The 17,003-nt window shown below is 40.3% G+C and overlaps 1 protein-coding gene across 2 annotated transcripts in view; it reads right to left on the reverse strand.

The window, feature by feature from the left end:
- The window catches only part of gabra4 (gamma-aminobutyric acid type A receptor subunit alpha4), a 32,592-nt gene extending 15,836 nt beyond the window's left edge, over positions 1-16,756 (reverse strand). The window contains exons 1-7 of one of the 2 annotated variants that reach the window (XM_035424437.1): positions 15,681-16,756; positions 15,314-15,432; positions 7,704-7,771; positions 7,247-7,467; positions 6,515-6,597; positions 3,447-3,590; positions 2,808-2,960 (exon numbers count right to left, since the gene is read on the reverse strand). In XM_035424437.1, coding sequence (XP_035280328.1) covers positions 2,808-2,960; positions 3,447-3,590; positions 6,515-6,597; positions 7,247-7,467; positions 7,704-7,771; positions 15,314-15,432; positions 15,681-15,766 — 874 coding nt within the window. In that variant the 5' untranslated portion in view covers positions 15,767-16,756. Of the gene's footprint in view, positions 1-2,807; positions 2,961-3,446; positions 3,591-6,514; positions 6,598-7,246; positions 7,468-7,703; positions 7,772-15,309; positions 15,433-15,680 lie in introns of those variants that run through there. The other variant, XM_035424438.1, reaches the window with a different exon arrangement.
- Positions 16,757-17,003: the final 247 nt, after the last annotated feature.

The raw sequence follows: 17,003 nt of genomic DNA on the forward strand, positions 1-17,003 counted from the left end.
CTTCCATTTTGCTGCAGGATATCCAATCAATCAACAGACCTATTGCACGGATGGGTCTGTTGATTGATAGGAATACTGGTCGCATGCATATTCTGTCTGTCTCCGTCTCCCTTCTCTCTCTCTCTCTCTCTCTCTGAAATGTGCTTTCACTTTTCTTGCGAGGGGCACTGCAAGCGTTTGTAGGATAATGGAGATAAATAAATTCAATGTGGCATGGGAGTCCTTTTAGCCATGAGAGACAGTCTTGTGTTGTTAAATGTGGCGTGGGAGGAGGGATAACTGGTAGCAGGCAGATTAAGTCTAGCTAAAAATCCTTGCATGGCTGCATTATGTGTGTGAACGGGCAAATGGTGGTTACAGAGACTCTGAACTTAACCAATTTCATTCATGTGCCATCCCGTAATGGGGGGGGTAGTGTGCAGGGTCACATCTCCATCCTGACCTCATTTTCCCCCATCACTATCAACCTTTTAGAAATAATAACATACACTATCTCTTTGGCCACCAGAGGGAGCCGTGCATTGATTCTTGATTGTGTTTAACGTAGCCGTAATGGATTAGCTGAGATCTTTTGTCAGCCCCGGACAAAAGACAACCAACCCACACAGTCTCCACCCCCACAAAGACCCCCCCCCCCCCCCCCCCCCCCCCCCACCCCCACCCCCCACCCACCGCCAGCATGTGGCAGTACTTACACTGCCAGGGTACAGATGCTGGCAGATACCAGACAGTTTCATTAGTCTGATGGTGATAGCAGGCAGGCTTCAAAGCCATAAATCACCACAGCCATAAAACACACTATCCGTTTCCCAATCACACCTGCTTGAAATCACACTGGCCAAGGTAACAAGGTAACCTGTGGGGATGTTACCTAGCAATACAAGCGTGTGAAGAATATTTAATAAAACACAATATGTTGCTTTTTATAAAACTGTTTTATATTAAAATAAATTGTTATAAAATTGTTGCGCTGCATAGGTGAGTGAGAGGAGAGATATATGTTATTTTAAGTCCCCAATAATTGACCCTGTCACTGCCATTTTATTGTTAATTTAAATTTTTAGGCAAAGGTTACACTCTTTTCTTTTTTTTTCTCTGTTTACAACTGCCCTCCTTGTAATCATCTGGAAAACATAAACAAAATAAAATGTGCACATTTAAGCAAAATTTAAGCAAACCAAAGCACAATGTTGTTTAATTGAGTTAAACCTTATTTTGTGGATAATCATCAACTGTTCTGCATCTAAGAGCACAGTGTTCCACACAACCTCCCATAAAATGAACTATGCAGCACGGTTCTTGTATACAAATTTGTTAAAGAAGCTTAGACAGTGTATATTTAGAAAGAAATGTGCTGCCTCCTTATGCAGTAGCATTCTTAAAAAGATTCCACCAGCACAAGGCTACAGAGGAATGATGCAATAAGAGATGTGGAACAATCAATAATCAGGGGGGCAGTTATTAACCACAGGGAAAACACGTACTGACTGTGCTCTGGAATGGGCACACCAGATGTGGCAGAGTTTAGGAAGCATGGTCAATTTGATACTATAACGCCGTATGAACCATGGCAGGCTGCATTTCCCAAATCTGCGGTCAGGCACGGTCATTTCCGGTCCACTGGCCCAACAACAGCCACTGTGCTGGCCACATCAAACAAGCTACCGGGACTCTGACCACACTTCTTCAGACACTGTCCATCCATACCAAAGTTACTTTTTAAGCAGAAAAGTCATTATTTAAAACAACAAGTAATGAGAGATAGTAATGGATACCACCGACACAGTAAGAGTATTTGCAAAATAAATTAACCAATGAAATGGAATATAAGGTGAACTCACAATGGATTTATTGGAGGAAAGACCAAATACCTGTGAAGTCATACTTCAGAAAAGAACCTGGTAACCAATTCAGATTATACCAGTAAACTATTGTGTGTCAACAAACCCTACAAACCAATCAGCTAGGAGGTTCACACAAACAGCAACTGAAAGCAACCTCCTGTGCCATGTTTTAAACTTCAAACAGCTGTAATTTCAGCTCACAAGAAGCAAGATATGGACCAAATGACCGTATTTTGTGCCTTGCTCAAGAATACCAAGACAGTGTGCTCCATTGTATTCAGACCTGCAACCTTCTGGCAACAGATTACTTCCAGAAACCAATACTTTCAACCGTCTCTAAAATTAGTTCACAGCTGAAGAGCTTTCTTAAACAGACGGACAGAGATCCCCAAAGATATGTTCCTTTACATCCTTCAGGCCTCCATTTCAGTACAGGAGGCAGAGGAAGTGAGGAATGCTCTCCTTTGCTTCTCGTGGCTTTGCAGGCCTTGGAAGTCATTAATGGCCATCATGGGCATGCAAATCGTGAAATTGATAGGCTGAACTAACGAGGAGGTAGATCATCAGTTGAATATTTCTTTCTGTGACCCACCATGCAAGTAAGCAACAGACACCACTGCCTTGTATATCCACCACATTCTAATTGTTTTCCACTGCTTTTCAACACCATGACACACCCAAACACAGCCACAGTAAAATTCATTTAAAAATAATTAATCCACCATGTTGTTAACTTAAATGATGTTAATTAGATAGTCATTCTCGATTAGCTGCATCCTCTTTGAAAGCGACACAGATTGTGAAGTGACAATCTCGAGGCAATGTCTACTCGAGGCAAAGCAATAAGGAGATAACTTCCATTACAGAGAGATTCCTTGACTTGACATTAGCATGAAAATGGTAACTTAGACTCTGACTAAAGCATTGTGTGTAGAGGGGTGGCACTTCAAGAATAATACGTACCAAATACGGTTCTGGCAGGCACAGACTCTTTATTTATCCAGAAGGACACTTGAGAGAGGATTACTGTCATGATACAGGGGATGTATGTCTGAATCATGAAGTAGCCCATTTTCCGTTTCAAGTGGAAGTATACAGTCATCACCACATATTCACCTGAAAGGTAAACACATTCATTTTAGGTTGATCAAAATCATAAAGGCAAATAAACGGACACAGTAAGAGCCCCACCTGTTAATTAACCCAGGGGGCAAAAGATGGAAACTTTCTAGATGTCTAGAGGGGATGTAGCCAAATGTTGCCAAAAAAAGGTTCACTGGGAATCTTCCCATCACTCAAGCTAGTTAACTAAGGCTGTAATGGAATGCTGCTCTCGTCCTCCTTTATTATCTCCTGAAAACTGACTGACACATTCTGTACAATTACAGCGTGAACTGCAGTCATTATTAATTTATTTACTTGATTCTATCTACTGCTGATAACTAAGCTAAGGTCTATGGGAGAAATAAGTAAGTTATAGACTTTTGGTTATGATGGTTGAGAAATATGACATTTAAAGTAAATATGAAAATTGGCACGTTCACAGACATGACTATGCCGCCGTCCAGTATGAGTGTGATTCAGTCAATGATCTCATAATACCTGTGATAGATTTTACAGTTTCGCTGGAGACAGTCTGGCCAATCAGATCATACTGCACAAGACTGGATGACTCTGGGGGTACTTCCACTGAATGTTGGGGTCCTTTGGTCCAAGTGTAGATCATCTCTGTTTTGGGGTACGCATCTATGAGAAGGAAGGAACACATGAGTGTCTAGGGGTGGGGTACATACCCAACACACCATGCTGAGCTCCTGAGATCTGAAAACCCCCCTGCCAGCCTACAGAGAGCCTTTTGTTCGTACTGATAAAATGCTACACCTTCGCTTAAACGTCATTGCAATGTCTCGAGATTTTAAATGTTGTTTTCACACTGATTGAGTGTCCCTGTCATCTGACATCTCTTGTCACCTCACTCAGCACATGCGGTAGATGTCCAGATTCCTCCTCACCATACCGATATCGACTTACCCAATGCGTTATCTGTCACCTGGACCTTGCACACAAGCATTTGCAAAGTATTCGGTAGCTTTCTAACTAAGCTCAGTAATTGTGCATTGCGATGTCCTTAAAAGCATTTCATAATGACAGTAACCTCACTGAATTGAGATGTACATTAGCAAATGAACCAAATTGCTTGGCTCTTTTTTTTTACAAAACAGGGCAATTGGACATAGTGTTTGATTTCAAAAAGGTGAGAAAAATGACATTTTAAAATGCAGTGTTTCAATGAAGTATCTCTTCAGTTTAGAATTTGTCCATTAATCCCTGTTGTACAGGCACTCAGGATAAAATGTGATTCTGGGCTCTTGCACAATTACAGTGTTAGCATCTGAATTGAAAGTTACTGGGGGTATCAGATCTTTATTAAAACATTTATTAATTCATATGCAAAGCTTCAAGACAATAAAAAGTAAATAAACAGAGGCAGCACTGAAATACACGGAAGTAAACATTTTTTAAACCGTCTGTATTAAAATGTTTGGGTCTGTATACTCCTGCCTCAGGGTGCATTTACAATGCACATTTGTCTGGCAGGCAACACTATCAAGAGAATAGGACCTAAATTACATTTATACAAGTGCTACATTGCCTGGGGGCTCACTAGTTATACCCCTTCTGGGATATTAATCCAAAGTCTCTAAGTTACCATTCCAGTTCTTTAATTTAGGAATGCTGGGGAAGTGTAATTGCTAAATTACTATTAACTCAAAAACCATTGTGGTTATCTGATATCCATGATATGCTACAGTTAATGAACAAAACTAAATGAAAGATACAATGTAAAGTCACTTCCACGCATTACTGCCCACCGTGTCCTTTTAGTCCCGCGGAGCTCCATTTCTTTGGACACCACTGTTAGTGGAACAAGACCTATCAACAAGTGTAGGGGTCTTGGTCACTGAAGCTCCGGTCAAATGGGACTGATAAATCACCCCCGTTGCAAAGTCACTGAGGTCTCCACATTCAGCCCTGCAAGCCATAATTATAGGCAACCAGACTCGTCCAGCATTTATATTACAATACCTTATGCAGTCCGCATTGTTATTCGCTTTATTAATGGTTGAGCTATCGCTTTGTGGCAGGTTTATATATAAGCATTGTCCAGCAACTTATTCACAACCCATAGTTTTGGAAAGGTTGATAGTGGAGTTTCAGGTCAGGTAACAGAACTACTTTAGTTTGTTGAGTCAGCTTTATCTGTAACCCATAACTGCACAATGTGTAAGTACACGCCCCCTTTTTTTTGCTCTACTCCACCACACTGCTTATGAATGTTGTTCATTTTGTTAAAATGCTCAATCAAATACGGTTCATGAAAAACAATGGAAAAGAAAGCACCGTCGTACTTAGACTGAACCCGCCTAACATCCCTCTCCCTGCATGTTGAGTTGCTGTGCCATGTCGAGCTGCTCAGGGTAAGGCTGAATAGGTCTGCTCTAACCTGGGGCAGAGAGGGTGTTCTTGACCTTTCTTGAAGTATAAACTGCATCAGATTTGCTTCTGCTAACCACAGGGACACAGGGACACACGTTTTGATTTATTTTTTCTCTTAACAAAAATGAACAAAAATGAAAGAATCAAATTAATCTCCTGCCATGCCACAATCCGAGATACAGCACAAGGGCAGTGGAAAGGGAGGGGGGGGGGGTGGCTCTGTTCCTCATGTTTTTCTCTTCCCTACCCTTGACGGCTGTTATCATCGCATCGCTGCGGAGCGCCGATAAGCAAGGGGAAGTGGGGCGCTCGAGACCGTTCGGCAGACTGTCTCAACTGTTGTTTCTGTTCTCCGTTTTTGGCAAGAAACCAAATTTGGAAAGGGCTGACGCAGAGAGCAAATATTGTCCCAAAATATCAGGCAGCTCCTCGATTCAGACAGCAGGTCTGATGGCCCATAATATGCTATCGGCTGGAAGGCTTTCTAAGCTTGAGAACCCATGGCCGAAAGTGGGCATTCTCAGAGGTCATAAAGTACTCCGAATCACCAGACACTCCAGAGAATCACAAAAACAAATGAGGTGGACTGAATACTTCCACCATTTCTCACAAAAAAAAAATTGCATTTTCCATAGTAGGAAAATACAAATGTCATAAAATGAAATAAACAAATGTATTGTGATACGAGTTAGATGAAATTTCTAGGACTTGTCTTCTTTCCCATTCAGTAAAAATACTGTATTCTCAACTAAATAAATGGCAGCCTGCTGACAGTAGTATTTTTTTTAGCCAAACTGTTTGTGTATTCAGGGTATGTGGGTATGTTCAGCAACCACAACACTGTGGTACAACTTTACATTGTGGCTACCACTTAATATCTATCTCATTGGAAGTAGTACTTTATCTAGTTCATTTAAACTGAAAATTAACCCTGGGGAATGTTTTTAGTTGGATATACCAAACACACAACTCACAGCTGAAGCAGTACAAGGTCAATTTATAATTATTTGCTGTGTCCAATCAAGTGCTTTCCCTGAAATGTATTTTTGCATAGAATCACCCAAAATCAAATCAAAAGATGCATTTGTACTGTCCTATTGCCCCAATCAAACCATTATCAGTCACCCAACCAAAGTACTCGCATGCTCCAACACACTGCGCTTTCAACTCACAGCTTCCAAACTTGAGAGGGCAAGCATGCCCGTCCATGGGAAAGTCCACCAGTCTCATTGGACACTCCGCACTTATGGTTAGCCTGGGAAAACACAACACAGTGTATCACCCCCCAGTGATGTCATGTGCTTACACTAGCAAATAAAAAACAGAGTTCAAGGGGCTGATGTTCATGGGGACAAGGCCATTTCCATTAACTTATCCATTTTCCCCAACCTATACCTTCTTTCTATATTTTTACTTTCTATTTATCCCTATCGGAGTTTTGAGGCCCCAATAGTCAAAAATCATTTTGATTGGTGATCATTACACCGGTTGTGAAAATCCAGTGAAGGTAATTCAGTTAATCAATTCTCTTTCGATAGCAACCTGAAGACATATATGTCAGCTGCTAAAATGTTTCTGACCAGGACAATGGCATGGATTAAATCAACACCTTTACCCTTAACTGTCCACCAGTAATTTTATTCATGCATTTTGGTGGTCATTGAACTTTCAAAAGCTAATCAAGTGAAGAAAATACATGTTGCACTTGAACTGCGAGTCAACATTATCATTTGTGACAAGGTGACTGAATGCAAGTTGCTGACTCCTCCTTATGCACTTTGGTCAACCTGCTCTTCTGTAGGTCTGTAGTTCTCTTTTTTCACATGCACACACTGGGCTTGCACATCACATAGTTTCTGTGCTCATTCAGGACTGGCTGATCTGTCTGGTTAAGTGAGCGATACCTCATAGTGTACAGGATTGTGCCATTCTTCATAATGCGGAAAAGCTTATTGGGAGCGGTCATGTTGTGGGCCACCGACTTCTTCCCATTCCTGAAGAAGGTGTCGGGGGTCCACACCTTGGTGACCATCAGGTTGTTGAGTCGCAGGATCTCGACGGGGCCCTCATAACGGAGTCTCCTGTCTACCCATGTCTGGCGGAAGAAGACGTCCATTGTGTACTCCTGAACAAGCCAAAAACATGAAAGGACTACATCAATGTGAACAGTTTTAACTGGAAGACCTCCAGTTACTATGTAAAACAAAACAGAAATTAAACAATTAGGTTTCTGTATTATTAGGCAGGCTAAGAACAGGTATGTATCAATATTTGTGACATTTCTCTTTCTCCTTTCAGTTGAATACTTCTGTTTGTTACATTACTAATTTGATCATTCAGACTTGCGATCTGGAAACTCACCATTTCGACATCGGAAACAGGCCCAAAGCTTGTGACGTATATATCCGTTTTTACTTCTGTCACTGGGCCTATCAAAGAAACATGGTGATGAATTTTAAAAGATACACATCCACATCTAAGCAATGAGAAGTTACAATAAAATGATAAAAATAGAGTGCAATAATCCCATTAATAAGCATGTTCACCTTAAAATATTTAAAGTTTTCTTTTTGTTGTGGTTTGCCTCAGAAAGTCCTTTCATGCAAAGAATTCCCAGAAACAAGACAAAACAAGGATAAATACATTTACTATGTGGGGGCATTAATTTACAAGCTGTGGACTTTGGGACATCAATACACAGCAGAACCTTTCTAGAGTGGATGTTCTGAGAAAGTAATATACCTTTTATCTTTACAGTTCTTTTATTATCACCCCGCAAGGCATAATTATGTCATCAGAAAATACACTGATCTTTTAAAATATAGTACCAATTAGTTTTTTCTCTTCCAGGACTAGTCACCAAGTTGTCCAGTACACCATTGCCTTGGAAGTACCATTCAAATTAGATTTGAGAAGCACATTAGAGAGTATAGAATTATTAAAAAAACATAATAAATAGTTGCAGGCATTTTGGATTTTTTCAGGTTTATATTTTGTCATTATTATCTTTATTTCATTTTATCCCTCTCATCTCCCATTGGAATGCCCAATTGTATTGATAAGCAGAGCTCACTGCACTCCTCCTGTTTCTTCAGGAAGGTGAAGACAAGCATGTGTTCCCCTCTGAAAGGAGTGTCAGCTCGTGCTTTTTCCATGAAGTGGGGGATTCATGCACAGCTTGTGCATGCAGGCTGAGCAGAGGTGTATAATCAAGGTTCAGAAAGTAAATGTACTCCCCAGGATTTTGTACCAATCATCTTGATTTGTTAATTAGTACAATTCTTCAGCCAGGAGGTAAAACTATTTAATGAAATCAACTGAGTAACACATACAGTAACAGAACCTTTATTTTGTGACTTTCCACCTCGGACTGTGAGCACCTGATTGACCAGAGGGGTCACTGGTGCATGATGGGTGTTGTGCCAGACCTTGGGGGCCAGTGATATAGCTGAACAGTGTCTTAAAAGGGTGAGCCACAAAGCAGCTCAACAATGAAATCTGCATTCAAACATTATACACTTAAAACACAATTCACATTCTATTGTAATACTGTGAACTGAAAAGTGGAAGTCAAGTAAGATATTATCTCATTTGGAACACAAGTAAGATAATAGCACTGTGGGTAGTTGAAGATAATTTCTACTTTCTCTGAGCAGCTTTCAATCATCATGTCCACATTGAATATGGTCTGTCCACAAAGTGTAAGTTCCCCTTATATGCATCACTTATTCCAGCAAGTTTCAAGAACACTATTATAAATCAGGTCAGCAAACATAATTATATACAAGCTAATGAAATGAAGTAACTAAATACTAACTTACTAACTACTGTAAATGCAATCTGTCATGGGCAGGGGAGACTCCATTGTTCCAATTGGTTGAATCAACATGGCAGCTTGGGGTTAACTAAAGATAGTGGTCTAAAATGGGAACTTAAACAGGAGAGAGGAGATTGTTCCTGCTGATTTTAGATTTCCTCTCCCATGTGGCAGAAGGTACAGTGGAACTAGGTGAAAATATAATTTCTTTATTACAATGGCACAACCAATATTTTACAGTAAGCTCCATAATGTTTGAGGCAAAGACATATTTTTTCTTGATTTGGCAATGTACTTGACATTTTTAAATGTACATTTAAATAATTCACATGTGGTTAAAGTGCACATTCTCAGCTTTTATTTACATGTATTTTTATACACTTAAATGAGGTTTTTTTCATGTAAAAATATAGCACTTTTTATGCAAGCTTCCCCATTTCAGGGCACCATAATGTCCATGACACATTCATTTTGTTTTTTAAAGCCTCATAATTGCTTCCATGACTTTCATTGGCACAACTCTGGTCCTCATGTTGACAAATGCCAATAACAGACCCAAAAGGCAATCAAAAGCCTAGAATCAAGGTTAGATGTTGAAAGCTTGAAAGTCTTATTCCAGCATAATCATGCTTGCTTCCCCGTGCTCTCCCTCCTCCCTTCCGCTCCTTTGCTGTGAGTTCAATATGTTTAGTTACGTATCTTCCGCCATTAGCGGTCATTTCACTTGCAATAAATGTTTATCTAACACTAGAATGGCGGAAATGATCTCTGAATTGGAAGCTCACATCTGGACTCTTCAACAAATCAGAAGTGGTGAGAAATTCTTAGACTCCTTTTCAGCCCACCCGGATGCTAGTTCTGTTTCTTTTTCACATATTTTATCAGCCCCAGTGGCATCCTCACAACAGGACAAGTTTGTCTTGATAAGAAGGAGGCATAGTGGCAAGAAGCCAACAATATGTAAGTTTGTAGAAGAGAGTGTGAGAGCTAGATTTTTTTTAAATGTTCCCCCCAACCCTTAGCTCTCCGTCCACAGCCGCACTCTCCAAACCCAAGGATGCACACGGCCTAACATCTAAGTACTGCAGAGGCGAAAAGCACGTTGAAAAATAAAAGTAGGGAGAGAAGTACAACGTATCATGTCTTATTTTCGGGTAGAAAATACAACACATCATCATAATGAATGTAAACAGTGAACATAGCTATAGTTTTTATTTATAACTATGGGCTAATGACAGCCACTAAATGCAGACACATGCTTGTATGAGACCCAGACAAAGTCATGGGTGCAACATCGGTCAAATAAACATTACTAAATGCATCTGGAACTGGAGTGTGGGATTTTTTAAAACTTTTTTTATATATCTTGAACAGCATACAGTAGGTATCTATAAACATAGCTTGCTAGCTACAGATAAGCTACAAGATAGTGCCTAACTACAGCATAGCTATAATGTAAATAGTGAGCTAAACACATCAGCTAACTAGCTAACATTTTCTCGCGAAGTTGGTCGCTGAAAAGCCAAACCAATGTTCACTTGAATTTTTTCTCTGACTCAGTTCAATTCCTTTTTGGTCATAATATTTTCTTTGACAGACTACCTTTTCTTGGTGTTTTATCAGTATACACCATTGTAGTCAAAGGCAGAACTGGAAATTTTGGCATATCTTTGTTGTTTTCTAGGCATCTAGCTAGCTATAGCACCGATCTCTGCAGTATGTCTGCTCTGCTTTTAACTGTGTAGCCAGTGCTCTGACAGCACTGTGAATGCGCAACAGGCAGATAGGCAAGCCTCCTTGCAGAGAGCTGTCCTGATTAGTTGTTAAGATTCAAGCACAGTGAAATTTTTGTGGCGGATTTCAGAGCCTGGGGCAGTCAGAGAGACCGTATTTTGTCCTAGAGCTTATAATTTATTGATATCTAATGCAAAAAGTAACAGAAATATACAAATGTGTAAGCAAAGCAAATAAAAACACCTAATTCCATCCATAAAATAAATACATAAAATAAATACCCACTTCCAATATAGGAAATAATAGAAATATGTGCACTTGTTGCAATCAGTCACAATACATTCACCTTATGCCTTGGAAACAGTGCCTTCGAGTAAATTCACGCATGAGTTGAAAAGCATTCACTGTGAACACAGAGAAGTCTCTGCTCCCTCCCTTGCAGGGATGAAAACAAAACACATTTCCATTAGCAGTTTCTATAATTACTGGTAGGTACATCCTTTATATTTACCAGTGCAATACGTCGCCAAACAGGTATTCCTTCCTACCCTCAGTAGCATGCTAACATTACCAACAACACAATTTAGTATTTCTTAAATAAACGTGAATAAAGTACTTGGTTAAAAAAATGTTACAACTGTTGTTGATGTTTCTCTGTGTCCTGCTTAGTGTTGAAGTGTCATTTCCTCTTTTTTTTCTTTCCTTCTACATTTCAATGTGCCATCCACATCTGAATTTCACAGGATCTGTGACCTGTGACCATCACAGGCTGTATACCATCCATATTATTGACAAAAATTGCAATCTTCATGAAAAGAAGGCACATATTTATTATCATAGGGACACTTTGAAGTCTTTTGGGTCATCAATCAACAATGTTGTTGACTGCATTCCTGATGCGCTTTCAGACAGACTGTAACGCTGCTGAATGATGGATAACTGTCTATTGCTACTGTTCATTACTTGTTTACTGCCTTGACGCTACAAAAGAGGAAATCTCACACTGTGTATAGACCTACATTTTATAGCACCTCACCTCACTGTGGTAATAAAGAGGCTAAGAGATATGTCATGTGTATAGTTTAGAATTTTAATTATTTTCCTTTGCTTGTGTCTGTGGCCCATCTGAAAATAAAGAGAGTTTAAAGGGGAATTTCACTTTATAACACTTCTGGGGTCATTTTCACACCTACCTGGGCTTTTGTGTGCACCCCGGACAGTTTTTAGGTTGCTTGCTTCAATATTTAGATATTTGATACCCGTGTAAGCAAACTACCCCCCCCCCCCCCATCCAATAGAAGCCCATTCAACATCAAACTCCACATTAGACTCATTGTAAACACACGTCCCTGCTTCTCATGACGGATATTGTCCTTCTAATGAATGTGTCGCCCTTCATTTTTCGATTAGTTATTTCATTATGTTAATATTTTATGCTGTTTCATTGCTTTCCTTTACAAATGCAGGAAGTAAGCCCAGACAGTTTAGTGTCAAACTCGAGGATGCATATCATTGCACGACTTCTGATGTGGGTGTACCTGCATTAGGTTAGTCGTAGAAATAGTGTTGTATTACTACTAGCTAGCGAAACAGAAAATGACTGAGGACGAAGGAGATTTTGCTTTTGATCATGGGATTGTTGTGCCCTATCGAATCGAGACAGCTGAGAAATCGGAGTGCCCTGTCGCACATGCCGGTACTTCATTTTCTTTGTCCGTCTGTGGCTGTGCTCGCACAACTTCGCCCAAAATGGGAATGAGCTGGTCCCACACTTGACACACTTGATGGACTCCTCCTCACTTGGCATAGGTATGCATTTCACACATCCACACCACCAGATGCCGTCTGTCCTGGGAATAGCCTGTGGTTCCTCGATCTCGGCCCGCTCCTGACTCGCTCTCGCTCTCGCTCTCGCACTCGCACGATCAGCCTGAAAATTAACCAGCTCTTCTTCTGTGTATTCTGGCTCGAATCGATAAGCCACAACAATCCCATGATCAAAAACAAAATCTCATTCGTCCTCACACATTTTCGGTTTCGCTAGCTAGTAGTAATACAACACTATTTCTATGACCAACCAACTGTTATTGTCTGCAGGTATGCCCACATCAGAAGTTGCGCAATGATATGCATCCTTGAGTTTGACACTAAACTGCCTGGGTCTACTTCCTGCATTTGTAACGGAAAGCAACAAAACGGCGTAAAATATTAACATAATGAAATAACTAATCGAAAAATAAAGGGTGACACATTAATTAGAAGGACAATATCAGTCATGAGAAGCAGGGACGTGTGCAATGAGCCTAATGTGGAGTTTGATGTTGAATGCGCTCCTATTGGATGGGGGGTAGTTTGCTTTCACGGGTATCAAATATCTAAATATTGAGGCAAGCAACCTAAAAACTGTCTGGGGTGCGCACAAAAGCCCGGGTAGGTGTGAAAATGACCCCAGAAGTGTTATAAAGTGAAATTCCACTTTAAATAACTACTTTATTTTGCTGGGTGGCAATATTAGGTACCACTGAAAAACTATACCTTAAAAGATCATGAGCTGTGCTTCCTTTTTTACTTAGTAATGTTATTGCAATTAAATCACCAATGCATTTACACACGAAACAAACTTCAACTACTAAACGATGCCCTCCATTTGATACAATAGATCACTCAATTACCCATTGATGCCATGTGTAATAGTATATGCTCTGTCTTTTTTCCATGTTGGATTAAAGAACTGAATGCTTTTCCTAGTCTATCCTGAATCTGGCCGTTGTCAGTGGTTTCCTATAACAATAATGGGTACCAAATGTTGTTGGGTGGATTTTCCATGAGCTATTACAATACTTATATTATACCCCCAGAAACTGATTATTGTGATTTAGCCCTGTATGCCTAATTACTTGCTGATCTTGGCTGATATGGAGGAAATTGTTCTTCAGCCTCGCCACAAATAGTTAAAAGTAGCTGCAAAGTGTACGGACAATTCGACTATATGAAAGTCGAATTGTCACGTTTTATCTATTTATTACAGAATTTCTTCTCAACAGGATGAGGTGGATAGAGAGAATTACAGACGGCTGAACCGTTAATCATTGCTCGCATTTAGGTGCCTTAACGCCACATACGTCAGAACACAGGAATCAGCGCGAACTTCACTCATATAACCATTTCATATTAGAAGAATAGTGCTGTTTCAGGGTAGGCTACGCGCAGATCTTTACATCGAATAATCTCAAACGCTTACATTTTCCCCAAGAATAGCAGTCAATTTGATTTATTTCTCTGACTTGCATCGTAACTCGTAAAACCAAGCCAAAAACCAAACTATTGTCCTTTAGGAAAACATTCACCATGCAAGCCTTCCAGCAGCTGCGATTTCTGCAAGTTGGCGCTGCCACATTGTAAAGCTTGGAATATACATCAAGATGGGCAATCTTAACGCTTTACTGAATACAACAGAAAAATACATCTAATTATCAAAAATGCACCGGCGCTGGAACAATGGCAAGCATCAAACTGATTTCACCGCGGTGCAAGAGATCCCATGTAATTACGCCACAAGCCTGTGCTGCTGGGCATTTATATAATGAAATGGGAAAACAGAAAAAGGGGTTTAAGTGTAAAACCTTCGTGGAATAAGCCGATCAACCGCTGATACTGTCGTTTAGCTTATGAAATGAGAAACGCCTAAAGGAATAATCGTTTTGGAGGTGACGGGGCAGTGGAGCATGTTAAGCCTAGTTAAGGTTTACTATATAGGCAACCATGGCGAATGTTTGTTTTTTTTTTTTTTTTTGGAAACCAAGGTTTTTTTTTAACTATGGTAACGCGCAATGAGCGCCTCGTGCGATATATTTCGAAATCAGATCATCTACGGCTGCGTTCTCAGTTTTACACGCGAAAAGAACATCAGCACACTTCACGCTTAAATTGTCCATTAAGCCGATTTTTTTCAAGCCCCAATACATAACTAAAACTTGCTTAAACATTGTGTTCCGAAGACAGTGAGGGCAGCAACACGTAAATGCTCATCACAATTAAAAATAAGTGTTCAAACCACAGCACAGTAGTTTTGGAAATACTCAAGCTCTTTCAGCAAATGCGTAAAAGAACGAGATTAACACTTCCGTTCTGGATCTGAAATATGTCCCTGTTTATCTGTTTCACTTTTAAGGCACAGAGTTCCCTCACCCCTTTTTAGAACTAGGCTACATCTCCGCGTTGCATGAAAGAGTAGTCTATGAGACAAGCTCCTTTTTTGTTCTAACTTCGCAGTAGCAATAATGCTGTAGGCATCTTTTTTTTAGTCCGCCTCTTTCCTCTGACATACATGAAGTGGACGGAAGGCGCATTGATGAGCTAACATATCCATTCGACTTTGTCCCGCAAACTATATCATAACAAGCTTCAGGTACATACATACCACCAAATCCTGGTCGTAGCCTGTTGTCATAACCATCCAGGAGTCGGTCCAGTATGCGTGTGAAATTTTCGGGGTATAATTTTTCATCCTTTTTTATCTCCCCAGATATGCTACTTATACTGCAAAACGACACAAAACACAAGACGCGTGTCATTTAATGTCATTGAACACGATGATGATGTCTGCTTCATCATCAGTTGTTACATTTTGAGATAACTGCACCATCGTGTCCGCAAGTCTGCCGCTGTTATAAACAATATGCCAGCTTTCTAGTTTTAATTATAGGCTACGAATGCGACGTTCCACCCGTAAATCATACGGTTCTCGTAAATAATAGGTGGAATGATCCTTTAAATTAGATACTCACCAGGCGACCACGCAGAGAAAGTAGAAGACAGAGTAAATATAACGGGGGAACATCGCAATCACCATCTCCTTCTTGACAGAAACCATCTTTGCATGCCATACTTTAAGCCTCTTCACATTTCCCCTTTTCAAACGTCTTGTCCCGAAGAAAGATTACACTTGCGAATGAATCAACAGACCCTTGCAAATGGAACGCCTGCATTTCCCGCAATCTCTTTTGAAAGGGGGGAAAAAGCCTGTCTCAGCTGAAGGTCCAGTAGCACTTATCTTGCTTCTTGTCGCCAGACGAGTGAGCTCCTGTCCGTCGTAACTCAGTTGGAGGCGATCACCCCAAAAATAACATGTTTTTCCACATCATCGCATTACTTGAAAATTCATGGCACGGTGGAGACAAGAGCGTATATTTTGCCTCTGTTAAAAACCTGCAGTTTATTTTCGTGTATCGCAGTATATCCGACAGTTAGCCCATGAGACACGGAAAAATTGCAGAGACGAATAAATTCGGCATCACCGAAAACATGCGTTCATCCAGTTGGAGAGACAGCGCGCTTATTCAGAGCGAATTAGCAGGTGTTCGGCAACATTCAAGCGTGCCTTTCGGCATTTGTTTACCTGACATCCAAGGTCAGTTGGTGTCATTAGAAACACTACGTCAGTAGCAAACATACTATTATTCAATGCGAATTTCCCATATTAATATTTTCCTTCCACGTCGGGGTACTTCTTATGAGACTGCTGGCCTGAAGGGAAAATGTGTGTTCACTTTAGGAAGTGATTAACCTTTTTTCTAAACAGAAACTTTTTCTTCGCCTATTTTCAGTTTTATAAATACGTCCATATTGACAAAGGAATAAAACAGATATATTGTAATTATGGTTTCATCCCGTGTAATTGATACAGTGATATAGGACGCCTGTTTGTGTTTCCAAATACGCAATGATCCATTCCCGTCATCCTTTCCTAGGACCGCCATTTGAGCCAAATTAGAGGAGATTGAGTATTGATATGATTACACTCTCGCCTTAAGTAAATCCAGTTCCTGGGATTCAAATGGGTCACTGTTGTCGCAGTACGCAACCATGCACACGCTCTCACATTCTCACACACGCACACACTTGTATGAAGGTAGATTTCTTGCACTGCACGGTGGGTGTGAGACTCGAATGTATAGTATATACATACAGTCTTTGTACTCTTATTTCATATGGAAACATAGGAGAAAGTCATGTTTTGCTACAGCTGACTTGCCTTGTGCCCGAGGAATGTGGATTTGGAATTAAACTAAAAAGCTTCACTGTCTCCCAATGGCATTTTAACGAGGGCA

This window comes from Anguilla anguilla, chromosome 7, assembly GCF_013347855.1.
Source record: "Anguilla anguilla isolate fAngAng1 chromosome 7, fAngAng1.pri, whole genome shotgun sequence".
NCBI classification, from domain to species: Eukaryota; Metazoa; Chordata; class Actinopteri; order Anguilliformes; family Anguillidae; genus Anguilla; species Anguilla anguilla.